General features: G+C 41.6%; 1 protein-coding gene across 3 annotated transcripts in view; it reads left to right on the forward strand.

Moving 5' to 3' along the window:
• CRPPA (CDP-L-ribitol pyrophosphorylase A) overlaps nucleotides 1-21288 on the forward strand; it is a 126724-nt gene extending 105436 nt beyond the window's left edge. The window contains exon 10 of one of the 3 annotated variants that reach the window (XM_042802158.1): nucleotides 18590-21288. In XM_042802158.1, coding sequence (XP_042658092.1) covers nucleotides 18590-18694 — 105 coding nt within the window. In that variant the 3' untranslated portion in view covers nucleotides 18695-21288. Of the gene's footprint in view, nucleotides 1-5676; nucleotides 5871-16206; nucleotides 16371-18589 lie in introns of those variants that run through there. The other 2 variants (XM_042802159.1, XM_042802157.1) reach the window with 2 other exon arrangements.
• Nucleotides 21289-25682: the final 4394 nt, after the last annotated feature.

Raw genomic sequence — 25682 nt, forward strand, 5'->3', positions numbered from 1 at the left:
TGGACCACTTCTAAATATTGGTGACTGATACTTAGCTGAATATTCAGCTTTTATAGGGAAAGCTGAAAACCAAAAACACTCGACATGCGGGCAGTCTACAAGACAGTAATATCACCTCTTTTACTTTACTGTCTTGGAAGAATGGTAATCCCCTTTCTTATAAAAAAGACTAGTGTCCCTCACTGTGAAAATAGCACTGGTCACTTGTTCTCAGCCCACTGATTTCAATTAGTTTTGGATGACCCCAATTTTAAAGTTAGAAGTAAGTGATGTGGTAAACTCTTACACATGTTCAGTCATGCCCTTGGAAATGGTCATAAATATCTTCCTAATCAAATGTCTATTACAAAAAGGTACTAGGGAGAACCAAACTGATCTTTGCAAGCAGCCACAGGCATATTTGAAGTTGCAAGTAGGCACAAGACAGCTTTAGGATGTTTTGAAAGGAAACTTTGGTAACAATTTAATTGAAAGTGTTAAAGGCTGTTAAACATAGACTCTTCTGTTATGCAGCTCAAGATGCAACATACCTGAAGAATAAGATTAACATTGAATGCTGATTTCATAAAAAGAGATGTGTTCATAGCTAACAAAGTATTTCATCTCTTTTATTTTTGATGAACTATCTTAATTATGGAGTAGTTAATTCATCTGCTAAAACAATAGTCCTTTATTTCTTTATTCTTTTTATTCTATTTCTTTCTGTTTCTTTTTAAAGTTTTAAAATAGCCATTTTTCTAAAAGCACAAACCAATTTTGCTATTTTACAAGAGCTTTATCACTTGGATATATTTTCATTTTGAGTGCCTTTGTCTGTATATAGACAGGCTATTGTGTTATATGGTTTGGGCTGATATTAGCTGGCAGAAAGAGAAGCCTGTCTTGGCAAACCCTGATTTTTATGTAAGAGAACATCTGTGAGCTCTATCTTTGTGGTGTAGCTGGACTCTCACAGCCTAAAAGAAAACTAGAATCTAAAAGCAAGCACATCTGTCCCCTTACAATTGTAAGGATTATACATTTGAGTTAAAGGATGAGGATTTACTGGTGAACCATGAGGAATGGTACTAACTGCTTTATCTGTTTGCTGTGTTTTAGCTACAAGGCAAGTCATGGGCCCTCTTCTGCCTTCCTATCGGTGGGCTTATACTGGAAGGGCTTTTTCTGGAAACTGGCTATTTGCTCTCCAGCTATGGGATGATTTAATCAGCAGCTAGTGGCAGGAGAGATTCCTTCATGCAATTCAAGCTATGGAGGGATGAACATGTAGGGGCCTCAGAAGAGCCATCACAGCATGAGGTACCCAGGGGCTGCAAAACCCAACTGAGAAAGTGATTAAGTGCACATGTGATTAGTCCATGTTGACATTTTGTGCTGTTCCAGTCATACTGCTAGCAAGTTAGCTGGCTTGAGGATATTTCAACTGTATCTTTAAATATTGCACTATACCCCTCAGCCCTGTCTGTCTGTAACTACCATCCATGCTTCCATGAAAAGGTGCGGTGTGTCCAGTGCTCACCATTCCTCTCAGCCACTTGGTGAAAAAAGAACGCTTTGTCGCAGTGGTTTCCTGGTGTGTTTTTATGATGCTTCTCCGCTCCATCCACTGGATTGGACACGGGCTGTTTGCTGCTGGTTTCTGAACCCAGCACCTCTGCTCACACCAGGCTTCAAGAACCATCTTTCTTCTAGGATTAACTTTTCAAAATTTATATGCTCCCTCCAGTCCTTAGCTGAAAACTTTAACAAGGACAAATGCTCTAGCTGCATTGGCTTTAGGCTGTGAACTAAGGAGGACAGAGAAATAGAGAAATTGAGGGTTTGGATCAGTGTTGTTAGAAATTACTGTTATTTCCTTGTGCGTACTGGATAGAGATTAATTCAGTTCATGTCCAAGGGTGCTGCTCAGATAAACTGTCCAGTCTTAGGTGTATAGGTGAAGACTGTGTAGGCAACATACTGAAAGAAAACAACAGATAGATGCAAATACACTTTCTCCATTCACAGCAGTTTTGAGTGTATTTGAGTATATTTGAGTGTAATTCTGTTTAGAGCACCTTTGCTTTTAGAATTATTCATGCTTGCAAGAAGTGCAAGTTCCTTTCCTGCTTGTTACATTCCCTGTGTGAAGGCTGCTTTGGAGCAGGGAAGAAATCTGTGTTGTGTGCAAAGGGATGTTGAGAACAATCAGAATTACCACAAAATTAATGCATTAAAATGTCATATTGGCATGAGAGACAAAAGGAATTAATCTTTATTAATAACTTGTGTTGTAACTTGGTTTTCCCCTGCTGACTTCTCTCCTCTTACTCTCCAAGGAGAGAAGTCACCTCGTGTCCTTGTAATTTTTTGTCTCATTTCTGAACACTTCTTCATCAGGCTGGTATTTTTATTTTTGGGGGAAAGTAGACTAGCTGGGCCTTACATAAAGTTCTTGAATTATAAGGAATTTCTATATTTTGCCTTCCAGTAGGCTGTAGACTCTCAGATTTAGACAGGAAAAGAAATCAGAGATGGGACATGAATTATGCCTGAAAATGACACAGATGCAGTCAAAAAAGCAGAATTTGAATGATGAAAGGAAATATGTAGGTTGGACATTCAATTTTAAATGTTAAGGTGTGATTCAAGGATGTTTTCAAATTTCAGTAACTTAAGCATTGTTTTTATGATCTATTCTGCAATCAGTCCCTCCTCACAGAATGATAAGATGATGCAACTTGAGAGACACTTGCAATCAACTAGCTAGATTCAATTAAGAGTATCAAATTAGGGAAATCTGTGATTTCAAATGCTTACCAATGAGCTTCTGGACAGCCTCTCCCTGTGTCTCACTACCCAAAACACTGACATAAGAGTTACTTTAAAGCTGCTTTTGAAATTTTCAGAGAGCAGTTTAAAAACAGTTAAGTTTTAGGGCTTCTGTAGCAAAATACAGTTTAAAATTGAATTTCAGTCTCTGCAACTGCAAAGTAACTGGGCTCATAAAATTGTAGTTACTTTGGTTTGTGTTTCTGTAACCAAGATTAGAATGTGACCTTTACCCCACTGAACTGATATTATCATCCTAAAACTTTGGAAGCCACAAGACTGGGATGTGAACAATAGCCCAGCACATGTGTACGCATACTTTGCCCCTCAGAATCTCTTGGGTTTTGTTTATTTCTTTCCCCAAAGGAGAAGTTTTAATTTTGCTTTTTAGTAGGCTATACAGTTTTTCCCCTGAACCATCGCAAATAAATTCTCTGTAATCAAGAGGAATGTGTCCAGTCAATTAATTACTGCAGCCGTGTGTTGATATTTCAGATTATTCACAGTCTGTAGGAATTGTATAATGAAGATTTTAATGACTGAACAGAATGCTTATATTGAAATGGATGGAAGCATGCCTCTTCTTATTTTGGAGAGCTAGATGTCTACTATGCATAATATTTCATATGAAGCTAGCACCTATAGGCAGGGAGAAAAGTGTACTTCGGATTAAGTGAAGGGAAAACATGCTCATGTTTCATCTGCACTGATTGTCAGCATCCCCCAGGAGATTCAAATGCATCACTCATTCTTTCCAAAGACCTTCCCATTTTGTTACAGTCAGTAATTAAAAGTTTTGCGATCTTTCTATATAAAACTGATAATCACAATCACAAATTGTATGTCACAAATTATATGAAACTGCTCCTGTACATTTGCATGCAAAATTCCGTAACCTATGATAGCTAAAGCGTTTCATGTCTTGTACTGCATATTAGCAACTTAAAAGTTTGAAACTGTGTGTATTTTTTTCTTGAAAAGTTCAATAACTAATCTGTATTGTCAGTATAATGTAGGACAGAAAGGAAAAACCTGTAATATTGAAATATACTATGTTGAGTTTACCATAAAATATGTATTTTTTTGCTCTTGCTAGAATTTTATATGAGGAAGTGCTGTATTGTTCCCTCTGTCCCCATTAGGTAGGATTTGTCAGATCCTAAGTAATGAAGTCACAGTGCTCTAAAAGTAAAGAGGAACATTCAGATATGTGTTACTTATAATTTTACAATTACACTGATGACCTCAGATCTCACTGCATAGAAACGTCCTACTATGTTCTTTGAAGTTTTTTTTTTTTTCCCCCTGCAGTATATGACACAGTTTGCCTATCAGATAGAGCCTCTGGCATTGATAGTAATCCCTCCTGATCTTTAGCAATAGCAGGTCTTCTTATATTTTGAGGATTGAGATAGTTGTGTGCTTATTCTTTTGCCACTGTTGTTTCTTCTTTTCCACTTTCTCCTAGCTTGTTCCCCCACCACTTCTCTCCATCTTCCCTCTATACACATTTTTGCCTTCCTACGTACTGCTGGCTAGTGCTAAAACACTAGTCATCGAGTGAAACTGAGCTTGAAGGTGCCGTATTTCTCAGCTGATAATCAGAGAAAATCAGCTAAACTCTGCTGAACTGCTTTGGCTTTGCTACTAGCCCCACATTTCAAATGCATTCGTACGTGATCCGTAGCTGCTCTGTCTTTGCTTGGTGCCTGGTGTACTGCAACAGTCTGTAAATGATTTGCATGATTGGGGTGTTAGGTTTTGCAGGAGGCCAGCACGACTTACCCCGTTTTTCTGTGTGTGTGTGTGTGTGTGTGTGTGGTGGGTCTGCTATGTATCCCTGGCTGCCTGCAAAACTTAACACTGCAGCCCATCAAAGTATTTATAGACTCTCACAGTGGAACAGGGAGCAGAGGATCCACCGCACATACACACTGAGGAAAATGTTATTATATGCTGCTGCATGGAAGGCTTAAATCCCACTCCCATGTGAATTTGTTAGTGCGATGAGATTGAGCCAAAGCTTTCTGAAACCAGAGTAAAGACTTTGCCACAGATTCAACGACTTCAGCTCAATCTTAGATTTTCAGCAGCTCACAGTGCTGATTGTCAGAGGAGAAAGCAAGTCTGCTGTGTCTCAGGAGCGTTTCACTCTTCCAGTATTGATAGTAAGAAACATTTTTTCATTCCCCCTAAAACCCTTATGGGGTGTTTTACAAGGTTACCAGAGTGATACCTCACAGGGCCTGTAGGTAGTACAGTAACATATATTAACATGAATACATTTCATATTATAGTCTTATTTGGTAACATACTGTATTAAGAGACCACCTCTAAGAAACCTCAAACACATAATATAGTTTTGCAGACAACCACATCTGTTAAATGTGGTTTATATCTGCCAGTATTTTTGTACCCGTTCCATGCAGGTGGCAGAATTGGCTGCTAGCTCAAGCATTAGGTAGCTTTTTGAACAACTAAGAGGGAAAGATGGTTGACAGACAGTTGTGCTGTCACTACTGGCATACTCAGTCTTGCCAAGAGCTTAGATCAGATAGTGGTAAGTGCTGAATGAAAACTCTTGCTTAAGCTGCAATGATTGAATGTGCTGAAAATGCTCTTTATAACAAACTCTTCAGAGACTTTCTTGGTCCAGGAATTTTTATTGATTATTCAGTATGGAAAAAAGAAAAAAAAAAAAGACTTGGAGAGGACAAGAACAAGGAAATATAAAGCCTAGGTTTGTGAACGATAGAGGCATTGGCACCGAGTTCATGTCTGTTTCAAACACTGTTTGTCTGGTTTACATCAAATGAACAAACTTTTGGAGCAAAAGTTACAACAGAGCTTTCACCTGCTTCCCAGGTGTCTGGACCAGCATCGAGGCCGGAGTCTTGTCATCCTTCTGTCGTGATACAGCGACTGCATGTAGAATGGGTATTCCTCCACAGGAATTCTAACCAAAATCCAAAAAAAGTATGAACTGGAGAGTAGATTAACCACCTCACACAAAGAAAGGAACTGAAGCCTGGTCACCTACATGCTGCAGAACATGTAGATAGTGGAGCTGTTTTAGAACTGCTGATTTAGGGGAATTTTGTCTATTCCGTTCATACTGGAGAAAGGAATTAATCTTATTTGGGTTTTTTTTGTTTGTTTGTGCTGTTTTATTGGATATTTTTAAACAAAAGAGCAATATTTGCCTTCAGTTTTAAATGTGTGAATGTTAAGTGAAAAGATATACACAATAACAGGGACATAATCCTTACAGACTCCAGGAGATTTAAAATACTCGTCTGTCCTCAGTGTATCCACACAGTCATTTTAAATGGTGATGAGTCTCCATTTTCTTATGACAAACTATAAGAGACATGGTTGATCAATGATACAGGAGAGAGAGATACAACATAGTATTACATATTTATGCACAATTTATCTGGGTTTGTGTTGGCTGTAGCGTGGATGTACAACCGTTTAACTGCAGGGAATTAGTTCATTAACTGATGGGTCTGCTAGGCTCCATTAGCACTGTCACAGTTTGGTTCTTCCAGGGCCACTCATCTCTTTTCTCAATCCTCATTGCATCCTCAGTATCTAGATTTCTAAATTATTTCTATTTTGAGGAGTATCCACTAATGAAGAATTGATTGCATTTTCTTAGTTCAGAAAGGAAACAAGGCTGTGCATACAGAGGTTCAATTATGAATCTGCTGGAGTAATTTTGAACCCAGGTACCTATCTGAACTCAAATGCTACCTTGATAATTTATGCATTACTTGAAAGGAAACCTAAAAATATTCACAGAAATATTTTTCTTATCTTTTGGAATGATCTGCAAAGCTACCTTTTTATTGAGGTAAATTGCTGCATTGATACTATATATGAGATGTCACTTATCAATAGATCCTTTGGCACATGGATTAAAAAATGTGATGTGGAAGCATTTTAAGAAGAAAGGAGACTTCAGATTAATTTGTACTGTTAGAGAAATGGAGGTTGCTTTAATATGTAGGTGCATGTCACTACATATCTTGAGTAGGAAATAATGCTTCTTCATGAATCTACCAGAGAATTCCTCACAGTGAGATTAGACACCAAACCAAGTTATACAATTGATTTCTGGTAGTGGAAGAACCTCAGTCCCTCTTCAGATTATTTTTTTAAATGAAAAAATTGACTGAAAATTTCAAGTATTGAGGTTTTTGAGGCTAGATTCTCTACTCAGTTTCTCTGAGTGCAGATATAACACTGTCAGTATGTGACACCAGGTGAGTTTTGGTGGCACCTGGTATAGCCTTCGTGTAAGTTGCAGCATCCCATGGAGTTTTAAATTAACAGCAGCTCCCCTTGTTCTGACAATGAAGTCTTTTGAAAGATGCTTACCAGAACATGGACTATTTCAGCCCTTTTCTCTTCCACTCGTGCCTTGTGGTGTACCTGGCGTGAACCCACACCCACCCTGCAGAATGAAGCAGTGGACATGCTGTCCTCTGCTGGCTCCAGCCTTTTTCCATAAGGTGGCAGGAATGTGTAGTACAGCACTGTCCTGGTTTCAGCTGGGATAGAGCTAATTTTTCTTCTTAGTAGCTAGAACAGTGTGCTGTGCTTTTGGATTCATTAGGGGATTTGGTAGGAGAAGAATGTTGATATTATACTGATATTTTCAGTTGTTGCTAAGAGATCAAGGACTTTTCAGCTTCCCTGTCCTGCCTGTGTGCAGGTGCACAAGAAGCTGGGTGGGAGCACGGCCAGAGCATCAGACCCAGCTTGGCCAATGAAATATCCCATACCATGTAACATCATGCTCAGTATATAGATGAGCATTGATTGGGAAGCTGGGGCTCTCACTTCTGGGATTACATTTTTTTTTTTTTTTTTTTTTTTTTTAATTAAACAGGTTTTATCTCACCCTACAAGTGTTCTTACCTTTACCCCTCCAATTCTCTCTCCCACCCTCTGGGCCAGGGAGGGTGAGCGAGTGGCTGCGTGGTGTTTGGCTGCCAGCTGGGTTTAAACCACAACAGTCCTTCTTGGCGCCTGGCTGGCTCAGTTGGTAGAGCATGAGACTTTTAATCTCAGGATTGTGGGTTTCAGCCCCGTGGGCTAAAATTGTCAGAGTTGGGTAGCCACTTCGTTCATGATTGGTGCCTCATTGTCTCCTTCTGCTGGGAGTATCAGGCTCTAGTGGACGCTGGTGCCCAGTGCTCCCTAATGCCATCAGATTTTAAAAGGGCAGAACCCATTTGTATTTCAGGAGTGACAGGGGGTTCTCAACAGCTAAGTGTATTGGATTTCAAAGTGAGCCTAACTGGAAGGCAGCCTAACTGAAAAGCACCCCCTTGTGACTGACCCAGAAGCTCCGTGCATTCTTCCTATAGATTATCTCAGGAGAGGGTATTTCAGGGACCCAAGAGGGTACCGGTGGGCTTTCAGTATAGCTGCCTTGGAGATGGAGGAAATCAAACAGCTGTCTGCTTTGCACAGTCTCTCAGAGGACCCTTCTGTTGTGGGATTGCTGAGGGTCACAGAACAACAGGTGCTGATCGCCGCTACAACAGTGCACCAACAGCACTGCCACACCGACCGAGGCTCCATAACTCCTATCCATAAACTGATTCATCAACTAGAGAGCCAAGGAGCGATCAGCCAGACTCGCTCACTGTTTATCAGCCCCATATGACCAGTGTGAAAGTCTAATGGAGAGTGAAGATTGACAGTAGACTACTGGGTTCTGAAAAATCACGCTCCTGTACTGGACATGCTAGAGCTTCAGTACGAACTGGAGCCAAAAGCAGCCAAGTGATACTCCAGAATTGATATTGCCAACGTGTTTTTCTCAATCCCTTTGGTAGCAGAATGTAGGCCACAGTTTGCTTTCGCCTGGAGGGGCATACAGTACACCTGGAATCAACTGTCCCAGGTTTGGAAACATAGCCCCACCGTTTGCCATGGACTGATCCACACTGCACTGGAACAGGGTGAAGTTTTGGAACACCTGCAATACATTGACAACATCATCATATGGGGTAATACAGCCAAAGAAGTTTTTGAGGAAGGCAAAAATATAATCCAGATCCTTCTGAGAGCCGGTTTTGCCTTAAAGCAAAGTAAGGGCAAGGGACCTGCACAGGCAATTCAGTTTTTAGGAATAAAATGGCAAGATGGACGTCATCAGATTCCAATGGATGTGCTTAAGTAACAGCTATGTCCCCACCAATTAGAAAAAAGGAAACACAAGCTTTCTTAGGCCTTTTAGGTTTCTGGAGAACGCATATTCCAAATTACAGTCAGATTGTAAGCCCTCTCTATCAAGTGATTCAGAAAAAGGATGATTCTACATGGTTCCCTGAGCAACAACAAGCCTTTGAACAAATTAAACAGGAACCAGTTCATGCAGTAGCCCTTAGGCCAGTCCAGTTTGGACAAGATGTTAAAGTTGTGCTTTACACCACAGCTGGGAAGAATGGGCCTGCCTGGAGTCTCTGGCAGAGAGCACCAGGGGAGACCTGGGTCTACCCCTAGGGTTTTGGAGTCAGGGATATAGAGGATCTGAAGCCCACTATACTCCAACTGAAAGAGAGATATTGGCAGCATATGAAGGAGTTTGAGCTGCTTCAGAAGTGGTTGGTACTGAAACACAGCTCCTCCTGGCACCCCGACTGCCAGTGCTGGGCTGGATGTTCAAAGGGAGGGTCCCCTCAACACACCACGCAACTGATGCCATGTGGAGTAAATGAGTTGCTCGAATAGGGAGCCCTAGCTGCCCAGGAGTATTGGTAGTGATCACAAATTGGCCAGAAGGCAAAGATTTTGGAATGTCACCAGAGAAAGAGGTAGTGCATGCTGAAGAGTCCTCACCATATAATAAACTACCAGATAATGAGAAGCAATATGTCCTGTTTACTGATGGGTCCTGCCGCATTGTAGGAAAACAAGGAAGGTGGAAGGCTGCTGTGTGGAGTCCCATGTGATGGGTCACAGAAGTTGATGAAGGAGAAGGTGAATTGAGTCAGTTTGCAGAGGTGAAAGCCACCCAACTGGCCTTAGATATCACTGAGCAAGAAAGGCGGACGGTGCTCTATCTCCACACTGACTCATGGATGGTGGCAAATGCCCCGTGGGGTTGGTTACAGCAGTGGAAACAGAGCAACTGGCAACACAGAGGCCAACCCATCTGGGCTGCCTAATTATGGCAAGATATTGCTGCTTGGGAAGAGAAGCTGGCTGTGAAAGTGTATCGTGTAGATGCTCATGTACCCAAGAGTCAGGCCACTGAAGAACATCAAAACAACCAACAGGTGGATCAAGCTGCTAAGATTAATGTGACTCAAGTGGATCTGGACTGACAACGTAAGGGTGAAAAATTTACGGCTCACTGGGCCCATGACTGCTCAAGCCATCAGGGAAGATGTGAAACATACAGATGGGCTCATGATCAAGGGGTGGACTTAACCTTGGACACTATTGCACAAGTTATCCATAAATGTGAAACGCACTGCGATCAAGCAAGCCAAACAGTTAAAACTTCTTTGGTATGGATGATGGTTAAAATAGAGATATGGGGAGACCTGGCAGAGTGATTATATCATGCTCTCACAAACGTGGTACGGCAAACGCTATGTGCTCACAAGGGTGGAAGCAACCACCAGATGGTTGGAAACATATGCCATGCCCCATGCCACTGCCCAGAATACTACTCTGGGCCTTGAAAAGCAAGTCGTGTGGTGGCGTGGGACCCCAGAAGGAATTGAGTCAGACAGTGGGACTCATTTACGACATAATCTTGTAGACACTTGGGCCAAAGAACATGGCACTGAGTGGGTATATTACATCCCCTATCATGCATCCACCTCTGGGAAAATTGAGCAGTACAATGGGTTGCTAAAACTGAGAGCAATGGGGGATGGAACTTCTGAACACTGGGATACACATTTCGCAAAAGCCACCTGGTTAGTCAGTATTAGAGGATCTGCCAATCAAGCTGTCCATGTTCAGTCAAACCTTTTACGTACTGTAGATAGGGATAAAGTCCCTGTAGTGCACATTCAAAATATGCTGGGGAAGACAGTCTGGGTTATTCCTGCCTTGGGTAAAGGTAAACCCATTAATGGCTCACATATTTAAGAGTTATCATTAAAGTGCACATTCATCACATAATCTTCACAAACTTCACTCACATCAACAAAAAAGAATTCCCCACACCAAAATCAAAACAACTTAATCACAGCACCAAACAGAAGTGGACAATTTACATGCAATCTATGCCTCATCCCTTCACCACAATTACTACAACAGAAAAATTTCCCCCAATTATTCCACTCTTTTAACATTGTTCAGTCCATGTTTTGCCTGTTACTTCTCCAATTGCTTTCATTATCTTGAATTCCTTGAGCCCCACATTGGGTACCAAAAAGGACTGTGGTGGGTTGACCTTGTCTGGACACCAGATGCCCACCAAAGCCACTCTATCACTCTTCCTCCTCAACTGGACAGAGGAGAGATAATATAAGGAAAGTCTTGTGAGTGGAGATAAGGACAGGGAGAGATCATTCACCAATTACTGTCACAGACAAGACAGCCTCAAACTGGGGCAAATTAATTTATTATATTACCGATCAAATCAGATTAGGATAATGAGAAATAAAACCAAATCCTAAAAACACCTTTCCCCCACCTCTCCCTTCTTCCCAGGATCAACTTCACTCCCAATTTCTCTACCTCCTTCCCACAGTGGCACAGGGGGACAGGGTATGGCGGTCGGGGTCGGTTCATCGCACGTTGTTTCTGATGCTTTTTCCTCCCCAGGGGGAGGGCTCCTCCTCACACTATTCCCCTGCTCCAGCGTGGGTCCCTCCCACAGGAGACAGTCCTCCATGAACTTCTCCAATGTGAGTCCTTCCTGCGGGCTACAATTCTTCACAAACTGCTCCAGCGTGGGTCCCTCCCATGGGGTGCATCCTTCAGGCACAGACCGCTCCAGTGTGGGTCCCCCACGGGGCCGCAGGCCCTGCCACCAAACCTGCTCCAGCGTGGGCTCCTCTTTCCACGGGGCCGCAGGCCCTGCCACCAAACCTGCTCCAGCATGGGCTTCCCATGGGGTCCCAGCCTCCTTCAGGCACGTCCACCTGCTCAGGTGTGGGGTCCTCCCCGGGCTGCAGGTGGGGGTCTGCTCCCCCATGGACCCCCCCGGGCTGCAGGGGCACAGCCTGCCTCTCCACGGTCTTCCCCACGGGCTGCAGGGGAATCTCTGCCCTGGCACCTGCAGCACCTCCTCCCCCTCCTTCCTCACTGACCTTGGTGGCTGCAGGGTTGTTGCTCTCACATACTCGAATTTCTCTCTTAAGATGCTGTTGTGCAGCAGCTTTTCCCTCCTCCTTAAATATGTTATCCCAGAGGTGCTACCACGACCAGTTGGCCTTGGCCAGCGGTGGGTCCAGCTTGGACCCGGCTGGCACTGGCTCTATCGGACACAGGGGAAGCTCCGAGCAGCTTCTCACAGAAGCCCCCCCTGGAGCCCCGCCACTACCAAAACCTTGCCATGCAAACCCAATACAAGCAGAAGTGCTGTCTTGTGTGGTTCATCCCTCTGTCCTCTGTTTTTGTGGGAAGGGTGTCCACTGAGCAGTTAATCTTTCTTTAAATGACTGTGTTTACATGGTAGTTACATGGGATTTGTGCTTCATTCTGGGGGGCATTATTTGATCGTTGTTTTTGGTATTCTTGATGCATTTGGGTAAGGAGGGAAAGGCACAACTGTCACTTCCCAGTGATACTTAGGCTACATCTATACTGGTAAGTAAAACAGGCCGGGGATGGTTCTTCTGTCCTAGGGCTAAAAGGCACAGCATGCCTCATGTCCATATGGCTAAGCTCTCGTTTTCCCAAAAGAGGGTGGCCTCATTCAGACTGTCCCTTGGGATGGGTCCCTGGCCTGCGCTGCCCCCTGAACCGTGCCCAGCCATTGTCTGGGAGCGTGTCAGCTGGGGGGAGCCGGGCCGGGGCCGGGGCGCGGGCTCACAATGCAGCAGCGAGGGCAGGGCCGTGCCAGCACATGCCCTGGCCCGCTTCCCGCTCCTGGGACAAGCGTAACGGTTAACGCTGGTGTTCCCTAAGTTTAGCAGCATCTTTAAATCATGCTTTCAGCCGTATAATCGGGGCTAACATTACGATTCTATTTATTTTTAAAAACTGTATTAAATGGAAAGTCAAATAATATTACAGCAAAACAGAGCGCAGATAATGGAACACAGCTGTTTTATTTTGGAGGGATGCAGCACAAGGCAGAGGTAATACCTGCAGAGGCATTTTTTTTTTTTTTGAGCTAAAAAGCGTGGTGTGTTTTCCAAGCTATGCTTAAACAGAACTAGTACATATGTAAATTGAAATGCATGTATGTGAAGTTCCAGCTGGGGGGGAAAAAAAAAACCCTAAACAGATTGAAGCAAGGAAATGAATTGTTAGGGGAACGTCAGTAAATATTCAGATATCCTCACAGTTTCTTAAATAAATGCACATTTGTAAAATATCAGATTGCATATTCCAAACACAATTTTAACTCTGTCCCTGTATCCATTCCCAGTCTTATTCTGCAGACCAGAAAACCCCTACAGTCAGTAACTCTACATCAAATAAATTCTGAGTATGAGTTACAGCCATCACACAGTATGGTTATGTTGGAATATTTTTACTATTTAATAACAGACAAAGTGGGTATTATTTTTTTTTTTGGAATCAAAGTGCTGTTATGTGGATTTATGGTTTATAAGGTTGGCAGCGTTTCTGAGTACTTTCTTTTCCAAAGTACATAAATATAAAGTGGTAAAAGTTTTGTTTTTAGCTTATAAATGTAGTTAATCATCTGTTCAAACAATAAAAAATTCTATTTATTAACGGCCAAGAAATGTTAGGGGGTTTTGGTTTTTCTTTTTTTACAAGAGACTCATTTAAGTCAACTGGATGAAATGAATAGGCAGTGAATATCACAATGGTTTAGGGGGGATCATGGCACACCAGTTGATCATGTGGAACCTCAGTCATTAAGTCGTTACTGCCTCCGAGTCTTATTTAAAGGTCATGGTCTTTTTTAAGGATTTCGTTGATGAGGAAAAGAACTACTCGTGTTTGATCCATCCAGCACATGAATGGATGTGCGCTCACTGACTAGCGTGCTGAAGTGTGTTCTCTGCTTGGAATTTGCAGGGCTGAGCAGTGGGTGGGCAATAACGTGCGAGAGCTCTTGTGGGCTACATGAGGATTTGTATTGATCGTCCTGTTCTTACATCCTGTTTTTTATCGTGGTTACAATATATGCAAACACGTCAGGCAATTAGACATGTGAAGACCTGGTTCTGCTTGATGATTTGACTTCCTGCAACTAATAATGAGATTTTTTGAAAGATTTAGTGCTATGCCATTGAATGTAAAAGAGGATCGGAGGCCTGTATGTGCAATGGAGTTAGGTGTGGTAGCTTAAATTTGTCCTGGCATCCTACTTGAAGCCTCTTTGTAAGCACTATCAGCTGTAATCAGCACTGTTGCCAGAAATAACATGGCAGTGTCAGAAACATGGGTGTTTTAAGGGTATAGCCGGGGGACTTGAAGTGTTCACTTATTTGTTTAACTTTAAATTAATAAAGACCCAAAAGATTCTTTTTCTTTGCTGGGTTGTTGTTGAATACTGTCGTTTTAATTCTTTCTAATTTTCTTTATAAACACTGCTAGCATCCAAATTACATATAACTACTTAGGAAAAAGCTAATTGTCTTCGTGGCACATTGAAAATACCCGCTTACGTGCACAATAATGGCCTAAAATGAAATAAATTCACAGCAGGATTCAGAGAAGAGGGAAGAATACTTAATATCTTAAGATGACTTAACCATTGTGTCAGTTAGTGTTATGCCTTCACTTTGAACAATGTGTTCTCTTTCAGTTGCTAGAATTTCTTTTTCTGTTCTCTTTTTCATGATAATAAGGACTAGAAACGATCAACAAAAGTTATAAATTATGCATAGGCTATGACCACTGGATACTACAATAATGATTCCTAGCATAAGAGTGAGTTTTGATTCTCAGAAAGATACAGGATATACAATGATTTTTAAATTCCTGGAAGAGTCCAGTTCTTCATGTTATTTACTACCACTTTCCAGTAAGTCTGTGGCTGTGAGAATAAAGCAAGTTAGGATTGGCACGTATTTGACCTCTGTGGCACCGATTTCTCCTGCACTCAGAGACTGGCTCGTAGGCCCAGGTGCTGGACACTCTTCAATGAAGAGGTGACCCTGAGATCAGACAGTGTTACCGGAAGGAAAAAAGGCATAAATCTAAAAATTAGTAACCCCTATGATAAATATTTTAAAGGATTGCCCTGTTGGAAGCTTCAGTACGTGCTTCACAATGTCATTTAACCATCAACTGTAACTGTATAAAATTAAGAAAATCTTTTCTATTACATTTGTTATCTTAAATCAGAAAATGTATATTCACTTAAAGAATACATTTCTGGTGTATTTCTAAAAACAGACTTACAGGAACCTGTCCTTCACAGGGGCCAGTCCTGTCTGACAGTTCCTTGTTCCTGCCATTATATTGATTGATTCTAAGAAAGACAGGAACCAGTAGTTTTCCTGAATAGTTATAACAATAGTATCAATAATCAGGTTATTAGAAGTGAAGTAATTGTAAAACTTGCAAATGCATTTTAATTTGTGTTGCTTACATTTGTGTTTCTCTTTTTGAACAATTTACATTTCACCAGTCGATTTCAGTGTGGCTTATAGACCAGTTCTGCATGCAGGTTTCTGTACACATTACTGTGCCGCATTGCCTGCATTACAAACACTACTCGTAATTTTTTGCATGTCTTTCCTTCAGAACCTGGAAGTTAGCACTAAACCCTTAGATTTAGCTTTAGAAAAAGCCTTTTTCAGTCTAAAGGAATCCTACCGTGTCACTTTCAATCCCTCCTGTGAAAGTTAAATTTCTTTCTCTTGCTTCCTTTTATGTTCAAAAACTTAAATAATTTATTACTGCAAAGGAATGTGTATTGAATCCAGTAACCAACAGAGGATGTGGAAAGATTTATTGGGAGAAACATTAAGAGCATTCCTGGCCAGGTGCATTTTATTTCTTCTTTGTGAAATGGGAAAAAAAAAAAAAGTTATATATACCTCCAGCCAACTTCAGATATGGCTGGAAGCCCATTTGGAAAACAGTGTCTGTAATGGTGAAGTGCTTCTTGAGACAAACTGAACAAAAAGCGAGGAGGGGCACAAAGAGATTGGCATTGCTGAATAGCAGGAAACCTGTAGCTGGATCTTGAAAGCAACTGCAGTGTTTGCCGCCTGAGTGGGTGTATGCACTTGACTTCTGTTCTCCTTGTACGTTATGCAGAAACTTGTACCCATGGGAAAGGAGGGAGTGAAACCCCTACCAAACTGGAGTAGTGGATTCTGAGTTCCTCTTTGCACCCTCAGTCCATGACAGAAGGTACTGGGGGAGCAGGACTTGAGTACAGTTCTGCACTCCTTGCTTAACTGAATGGGAGGTGCCACTCAGTAAACAGCAAGACACAGCTGTGGTGAATATTTTTACTCTACAACAACTTTTTAGAATGCTAGGAAATAATTTTACTGCATATTAGAATAAATAACATGAATTTGTGAGGAGTGTAATCTTTTTTTGGGGGGGGTGGGGTGGGGAGTGGGGGGCTGTTACAAATTGTAACAGATTACTTATTTGGTGATTTTTAGGACAAAATTCTAGTCGAATACAAATATCATTTTTCCAGAAATGATAAAAGAATCAGGTATAAACTAGCTATTTCTAATTCTATCCAGTTACCTCTCTGGCAGGCATGTTTCCTGTCATTTACTTAAAGCACAAAGTTAATAAGAGCATTATCGTAGAATCAATGGTTTGGGCTGGAAGGGACCTTTAAAGGTCATCTAGTCCAACCCCCGCCCCTGCAATGAGCAGGGACATCTCCGACTAGATCAGGTTGCTCAGAGCCCCGTCCAACCTGACCTTGAATGTTTCCAGGGATGGGGCATCTACCAGCTCTCTGGGCAACCTGTGCCAGTGTTTCACCACCCACATCATAAAAAATTTCTTGCTTATATCTAGTCTGAATCTACCCTCTTTTAGTTTAAAACCATTATTCCCTGTCCTGTTGCTACAGGCCCACTAAAAAGTCCCTCCCCCATCTTTCTTATAAGCCCCATTTTAAGTATTGAAAGGCTGCAGTAAAGTCTTCCCAGAGCCTTCTCTTCCCCAGGCTCAACAGCCCCAACCCTCTCAGCCTGTCCTCATCAGAGAGGTGCTCCAGCCCCCTGAGCACCTTTGTGGCCTCCTCTGGACCCACTTCAACACTGAGAGCGTTACATGGGCACCTTTCCCCTTTCAGTGTTTCCTTCAACCCCAGATTCTTAATCTTCAGCTCCCCTCTGTGCCAGATGAATAGGTAGGTCTCTTCAGCAGAAGCTTTAGTCCTTAAAAAGCAGCCTTTAACATTACAATTTTGTGTAAATTGTTGAAGTAATTTCCTCTGTCTCCATTAATCCACATTTCTTAAGCGTCCTCTACACATTCTTGCTTGATGCAGCATCACAGAAAAACAGTGGTGAAAAGGTACAGAATCAAACTGCTCCATCCTCCTGCCCCAGGCAGGGAGCTGTACCTGCATCCCGTGTTACAGGCAGGCAGCTCTCATGTTACAGGACCCTAATGTTGAGTTTCCTTAATCTGTCCAATAATCTGTTCCATTGTATACCAGTCCTTACTGTTAAAGCAAATTTCCCGACTTCTTATATCCCAGTTTAAGTTCCCTTAAGCCTGTTGCTTCCAGTTTTATCCATCATGCCTATGGAGAACAGCTCTTGCTTTCTCTTTGTAGCTCCCCTTCTGTATTTGAAACTCTTCTAGATTCTCCCTAGCGTTTTGTAGACCTTTTTCTCTCTTGCTTCACATAAATTGTTCCTTCCTATTTCACTCTCCAGGGATGTGCCTGTGCCTGGCTACACCTATTGATATTTTCCCAGTGTGCAAATGAAAATGTTACTGGTAGCAAGAGGCCAACCTTTTATAGTCAATACAGTTGAGAAAACTTGGCAATTAGACAAAGAAGTCTTTCAAATGTGATCTGGAGTGCTCAGTTAAAAGCACAGAATCAAAGTCTCATTTTATTGCTTCTTCCTGTGTTGATCTCTACACTTGCCTATCAAAACCAGACTACTTTTTAAAGTTGTTTGATACAAAGATCAGCCTAAACTACTGAAGCCCCAGTGCTTAAATGCCTTTATGCGTTTAAGTAGTTTGTAGACTACAGGTGGGATTCAGTAGGTGCTTAAAATTACAGGTCTTTAACGATGTTGCTCGATTAAATCCTTCATTCTGTTCTAAAGTTTTCAAACCCAAAATTTTGACTACCTTTTAGATTTTAAAAATCAGTTAGGAATCAAGTGACAGAATCAAGATTCTATTTTGGTGATCTCTGGATAGATGGCATTAATTCTAGCAGTTAAAATACATTCCTTTTTTAAAAAAATAAATTATTTTTAAGTCATTGTGGAGATTGGAAAATGGACATTGCTATGAAATTGTGTTTCCTTAAAATACAAGTTTTAGAAGTTCTTCTAATAAGTACAAATAAATGTTTTTAATTTTTTCAACAATCATATGGTAATTTTGCGTACTTGAAAATTGATTTTAAATAGTTACTTTTTCCACTTTTGTTAACATACTGTCTTTCCCGCTCCCTGTTTTTTTTTTTTCCCAGGACCATTTGGTGCTTCAGGAGACAGTAAATTCTGCTGCTGCTCTTATCATGGCATTAATAAAGGATAGAAACCCGGAGCTCATTGGCCAGCTGTTGGTAGCATAAGACCATTAATCATGTGTAGCTTTTGGAAGTGTTTCTTTTTCATCATCCATTCACCAAAGGTCTTGAATCATTTTACCCTTTGATGAAAACTCTGGATTTATGACATTTACTATTAAGATCTTTTAACAACATATTTTTGATACTTAAAATGCAAGTCTGATGTTATGTATAAAGTGTAAAATGACATACAAATCATTCTGAGATATACTGGGTACATACAGTGAGGAATGATACTGAAACATTTTTGTTAGATACTGAGCATTTAAAAAGGTGCACAGGACACCAAAAGCATTCATGCAGAATTGTCTTTAACCCATGTATGTGTGTTGTACTCTAGAACTGCATGAAGTAAATTTTATTTAAGATAAAATAATGCTAAAGCACAGCTCATCTTCTTTATATGAAATTATTTCAAAAATGCTGCTATACCTATTAGTGAATGTGGAGTTCATTATACAGTGTAGCTTTCCTGACATCAACAGAAATGCAGATTGCAAGAAGCGTTTGAAGGGCCAGGTCCCCGTCCTCCATGGAAGGAAGGTACCCTCGAATCTAAGAAAAGATGTGCACGAGGACAACGAGGTGCTAAACCCCACATTTCCAGGTGCAGTATGCTCTGGCTGTAGCACTCCTTAGTGTTACACTTCTTCCAGTGTCTGAAGACCCATGTGCCACCATTCAGAACCAGCTCCAGTAGCTCCACTGAGTACTGTATTACACATACAGTTTGGGTTTGCACGTGCCTGTACGTGTGTGCAGGTGTGTGCGTATGCATGCTTACATGGAGAGAAAAGGGTTAAGACTGAAAAAAATGTTTTGCAACCCAATCTGTAGGTAATGGAGAAATGGGAAGATTCTGTTAGCTCATCTACAAGAATACAATTTTCATCTCTTGCTAGTTAGTTAGTTAGCATATGTATGTATTAATTAGTAGTGAAGAGGACTGAGTCAAATATGTGCTACGCTGGTACTCAAGTGTGGAAAGTTGGGACAGGAAGGTGACATGGTGAGTGGTTATTATGTGGAGTATCTCCAGGTATCGCAACCACTAAGAGCAGTACAAGAAGAGGACAGTCCCTGAAAACACCTGTCCTGCCCTCTGCATCAGACTCAGGAATTGCAGCTCTCCTTCAGTTTGTAAAGGGGCGAGGTTAATGTCTTAGGAACCTGCCACCGTTGGAATAAGGTCTTAGAGAAGTTTCCCCACCAGAACTGTCCAGTGAGTCCCCAATTCGGTCTGTCCTGAGCCAGAGTCGTCAGTTCAACATTTCCCTCTGAAACAAGCATTCCTCCCTTACTCCCACCATGTTCCACTCCCTCTGGTGCTCAAACAAAACGTAGGATAGCATGATCCGTGCTTTCTCCCCTTTCCTTTCCTCTTTTCCTGACTGCCTACATCTCTTGTAAATCCCTTTTAGAAGCTGATGTTGATCCCAGACTTCACGTCAAAGTAGAGAGTTGGTAGCTGCCTGTTTTGTATCCAAAGCACACGTTTTCTTCCACACAGAAGTCACCTTAAGACAACTAACAAAGTTCTCATGCATCATCTGCTTTCTTCTTTGCTTCTCTCTCGTCTCTGATGAATGATTTGTCCTTTTCTCACATTGGACAACATAAGCGTTCATATTAGCTCTGTGTGTGGCTATACAATAGGCATCTTTTATTCATATATATATATATATATATATATATATATTCATACCTGTTCATATGCAGAGTTCACAAATAAATGAGGAACTAAAGAATTTATTATTGGTATTAATAATTTAACAGGACAGCTTTCACAAATAAGTTTTCTGAATACGCTTTTACGTTAATAAATTTGATGAAGGAATTTGCCTCGCAGGCTTTTAGAAGACATGGTGAAAGATGTCTCTTCACTGTATTTTGTGATTCTTCTTTGCTTGAAAACTAAAATACAATCTGTGATGTGTTTTCCCCAAATAATAAGCAAGTGAATTTAGAAAATCCTTCATGTTTTCTATCAACTAATTTATAAATTTCAGTACTGCCTTAGCTTTGGTTTCTGTGTAACTTCCCATCTGCTGAAACAGAACCTTTTACTCTGTAGGGTTGTTTTACTTATCTCATTCTTTTAAAAGGATTTCAATCCAATTAAAAATATTACTTCAATGAATTGCTGTAATAAAAAATTGTATTATGGTTGTTTATGGACTTATTTTGAAAAGCAAACAGACAATACACAACAAAAAGTAAGTTTCAGGCCATCAAACATACTTAGCACTAATCTTAAGTGGAAGATAATAAGCTTTATTAATGTACTGTCAATCATTACTGGATTAAGCATTGTGGATTTTTTTTTTTATCTTTAACAATCTTTTTAAATAATTTGCAAACACTGAAAAATCTATTTTGCTGCAAGCAAATACACCAACAGAACTACTAAAACAGATCATGAAATACTAGAACTGCAGTTTAAAAAAAAAAAAAAAAAAAAAAAAAAAACCAAAACAACAAAACAAAACACCAAAACTGGACTGTGATTAATGCTATTGTGTATCCAAACCAAATTTAAATAGTCTTTTGGATGATTGTTAATACTTACAATGGGAATAAAGATATAAAATGAAATTAAGAAACTGGTTGATTGTTTTTTTGTCTGTGCATAACTTCTCACAAATAGCAATATACATGAGAAACTTGGCAGCATTTTGTACACACATGCTGTTTTGAATTTAACTAGTGAATCAGTCACCACCCATATTGCTTTGAACATTTGGACAGAGATAACACAGAGTAAATAAAAGCTCAGACTCTGCCAGCCTTGCTTACCTTACTCCTCAGGCACTCTAATTAGTATTCCTTGGGTAGTGTTCATCAGGAAAGAGAATACAGAATATTGCCCTTGAAGTGCTTTTCATAATGCTTGGCTCTAAATTGGAGAGACATGGATTTGACAGATGAACCATTCAGTGGACAAGGAATTGGCTGGATGGCCACGCTCAAAGAGTTTCAGTCAATGGCTCGATGTCCAAGTGGAGAGCAGTGATGAGTGGCGTTCCTCAGGGGTCGGTGTTGGGACCGGTGATGTTTAACATCTTTGCTGGGGACACGGACAGTGGCACTGAGTGCACCCTCAGCAAGTTTGCTGGTGACCCCGAGCTGTGCGGTGCGGTCGCCGTGCTGGAGGGCAGGGATGCATCCAGAGGGGCCTGGACAGGCTGGAGAGGTGGGACTGTGTGAACCTCATGGAGTTCAACAAGGCCAAGGGCAAGGTCCTGCCCCTGGGTCGGGGCAATCCCAAGCACAGATACAGGCTGGGCCATGTGTTGGGGGCAGCCCTGCAGAGGAGGAATTGGGGTTATTAGTGGCTGGAAAAGTGACTGTGAGCCAGCAATGTGTACTCGTGGTGCAGAAAGCCACCCGTGTCCTGGGCTGCATCAAGAGCAGTGTGGCCAGCAGGCTGAGGGGGGGGATTCTGCCCCTCTGCTCTGCTCTTGTGAGACCCTGCCTGGAGTACCGTGTCCAGCTGTGGGGCCCCCAACATAAAACAAACATGGATCTGCTCAGAGTCCAGAGGAGGTCATGAAGATGCTGGGGGGGCTGGAGCACCTCCCCTGTGAGGCCAGGCTGAGAGAGTTGGGGTTGTTCAGCCTGGAGAAGAGAAGGCTCCGGGGAGACCTTATAGCGGCCTGCCAGTGCTTAAAGGGGGCCTATAGGGAAGGTGGGGAGGGACTCTTCATCAGGGAGTGTAGGGATAGGATGAGGGGTAATGGTTTTAAACTGAAAGAGGGCAGATTTAGATTAGATATAAGAAGGAAATTATTCACTGTGATGGTGGTGAGACACTGGCCCAGGGTGCCCAGAGCAGCTGCGGCTGCCCCCTCCCTGGAAGGGTTCAAGGCCAGGTTGGACGGGGCTGGGAGCACCCTGGGCTGGGGGAAGGGGGCCCTGCCCGGGGCAGGGGGGGTGGAACTGGGTGATATTTAAGGTCCCTTCCAACCCAAACCATTCTATGGTTCTATGATAACTGTAAAGTTGAGTGAATTAGCTTTGTTAGATACTGAAACCAACCCACTTCATGCAAAATCTGAAAACTAAATTATATCATTTGTCTTAGATGGCAGAAAAATTTCTAGTTACAATCTTGTTTGTTTAGTTTTCTGGGCTATGTAGCTTCAAAAATATGACTTGATGGGCCTCTAAAACTGGCTGAAAGTATGAAAACGATAGAAGATGTTGGAATTAAAGACAAAAGAACGCAACCCCAAAACCAAACCAAAAAGCAAAGAGAAACAAAGTGAAATGTGACCCTATTGTAATCAGTAGCATAACTCTAGTTGACTTTAAATTGTCACAATGAAGCTCTTAGCTCATCTTGATAACTAATGTAGGCTGCAGAACAAAAAGTGTGCCTGAATAGCTTGAAGATTTTTCTGCATTTAGTTTCAGATTTCTATGTGACACTAGAGCCTCATCTTCTCCACAATGCTGTTCTGGGTGCCACCCAAACAGAAGCTTACAAAGTCATGTAAGGTTCCCAACTACTGCTTAGCACTTTCTAATGATAACAGCAACTTTTTCTGTCTGTAGGTCATTCCACCAGAGAAGGGTCATAGTTTGTTTGCTCTGTTCTCCGTGTCTTGGACACTCGCTACTGGTCACTGCGTTTTGTTCAGGTTTTGCTTCTGAAGAAAAGCACATTACTTCCAGCTATGTAAAAGCTTTTTTATCTCTTATCTCCTTCCTCTTCATAACTTTTTATCTGAAAAATGCTAGTTCATCTTATCAAGCAGCCACCAAGACAATGCATGCTTCCCTTTGTTCTTGTTAAGGAAGGCTTTGGGGTTCAGGAATAAGCTCATATTAACAGTGTTCCTGTAGGAGCCAGAATTCTGGGTGAGAGATACCTTTGACCTGGACCAATGTGACTGCTCTGATGACTGGGACTTATAAATGGCTTGTAGTTGCAAAAACTGTGTGTTATTGGATGAATTGAGCCCTTCACAGCATTAGTAGTGCCTCAACCTTATGTTTTTTAAGATTTCTGATTATTCTTTCTGGTCCATATGACAGATGCACTGGTCTTATTCCTATCTGACTGGAAAAAAAAAAAAAAGTATTTAGTTATTAGATTGATTAATTCACATGCATAGTTTCCTAGATGGTTGATTTTTTATTTTGTGTAGGTAGCAAAAGAATGGTATTCATAGGAATTTCGTTTGTTTCAAAGATCGCTTCTTAAAACCACAACTAATTCTCACTGAGACAGGGAGAGCTGCTGAGACTTGTAAAAAGAATAATATCTTTAAGGGCTCCCATTGGTAAAATCTGTTGTGAAATATTAAGATGTAAATATATATCTTATCTTTATCTTATAGAAATCTGTAACTGTAACACAAAAAGAAGTTCAACTATAACTACATTATTTAAAGCCAGTCTTGAAGGGCTGAATTCTGAGAAACTAAGAAGCTGCTTTCATTATTCCTGCCCAATTCAATCCATCCAATCTTCTGCACCTGGTTTGGAATAATTTGCAATGGCATCCAGGTCGATGACTAATGCTCCACTCTGGGTGCCCACAGTAAGATACGAAGGCAAAGCATCAAAATGGGTTCAAATTTTTGTGCCCCTAATGCCTGTATTTTCAGCTTCAGACTGGTGAGTTTTTATGATGTCTATCTCCCTTGGCCCATTCCTCAGCTCGGTTGTTTACCACAATTCAGTTTGTCTTGTGCTTCTGGCAAGCACCAAGGGAAAAAAGCAGTCACTGACACTGCATTTTTCCCAGTGCAAGTTGATTTTGATTGACAGGGCTGTAAAGCACTTGTCGAATATACGTTTTTCTTGGTTATTTATTCCAGGAATATTCAATTAGTTTTGAAATCTGAAAAACACAATTTCAGTACCTATGCTGAGGAAAAAGTCCCAACTGTGAAAATATGTTTACGATAGAACATGCTCATCTTGCGTACACCAACCTGGGGAGCAAGGTAGCATTTCTTAATATATTTATTTCCAGGTTAATATAGGCATGCTTTTCAATCTTTATATTGAAATGGAGCTTGCCTTTCATCCTGCACATATTCCTGTCCCAGAAACTGAAATTATAATTCAGTTAAAATGCCACAACAGCGAATTAGAACACAGTTACAACGATAAGTGAGAGAGTAAGAGACTTGGACAAGGAAAAAGTGATGTGAATTTAAATAAGATGGAGAAGCAAGGAGGCAAGAGAGAATATACCAGAGCTCCTCCAGATGGCAAAATCTTCTAGAGGAGACCCCTTGAATGGCATGATATGCTAAGGGCTGCAGGCAGGAAAGCCTTCCAGGCTCAGGAGCACCTGAGTGCAATAAGGTGTTTCCCTATTCAGCAGCCATTTTAGATAATTGCCTTCCTTGGATAATTATTTGTTGTTACTTTCTTTTTCATTACTCTGGCTCTTTCCTTTTGTTTCCTTGCCTCAACCCAGCCCTGTCACTTCAGACTTTATGCTTCCTTTCCATTTCAGCCATTTCTGTCTTCTCCCGCGCTCATCTCCCATCCTTTCCCCTACTTCTGTTACTTGTTCTTTCTCTCCCTATGTGTCACTCTCTTTCCATTCCTCCCAGCCCACCATCGTCGAAGGAGACAATCCCCCCCGCTCCCTTCCCCTGCAAGCCAGGCCGTGGTCTGGCATCAGAAACCCTTCCTCGCTCCTGGATCGAGAACTGAGGCGTTTGGGCTTTGGCACCTCCGCGCTGCTCACAGCTGGGACTGAGAACAGATGTCACTTCCGCTGCCAGCTGCAGGCAGATGAGCAGCAGCTGCCCGAAGGGACAGACCTCCTGCATGGCAGCTGCTGGGCCGACACTGAATGCCGCTTGTTAGCTGGAGTCAAGCTGCAAGCAGAGCTGTCCCACTGAAGGGGAAATAACCCACTCCAAGGTCAGCCCCCCCCCCCGCCTTCCCCTGCTTCAGTAGCTGAACTTTGGGTTTGTAAAGTTAGCACCTAGTCAAGGAGCCAGATTTGCAAATCTATCAG

The sequence above is a fragment of the Tyto alba genome, unplaced genomic scaffold (assembly GCF_018691265.1).
Source record: "Tyto alba isolate M040663 unplaced genomic scaffold, T.alba_DEE_v4.0 Super-Scaffold_38, whole genome shotgun sequence".
In the NCBI taxonomy this organism is placed as follows: domain Eukaryota; kingdom Metazoa; phylum Chordata; class Aves; order Strigiformes; family Tytonidae; genus Tyto; species Tyto alba.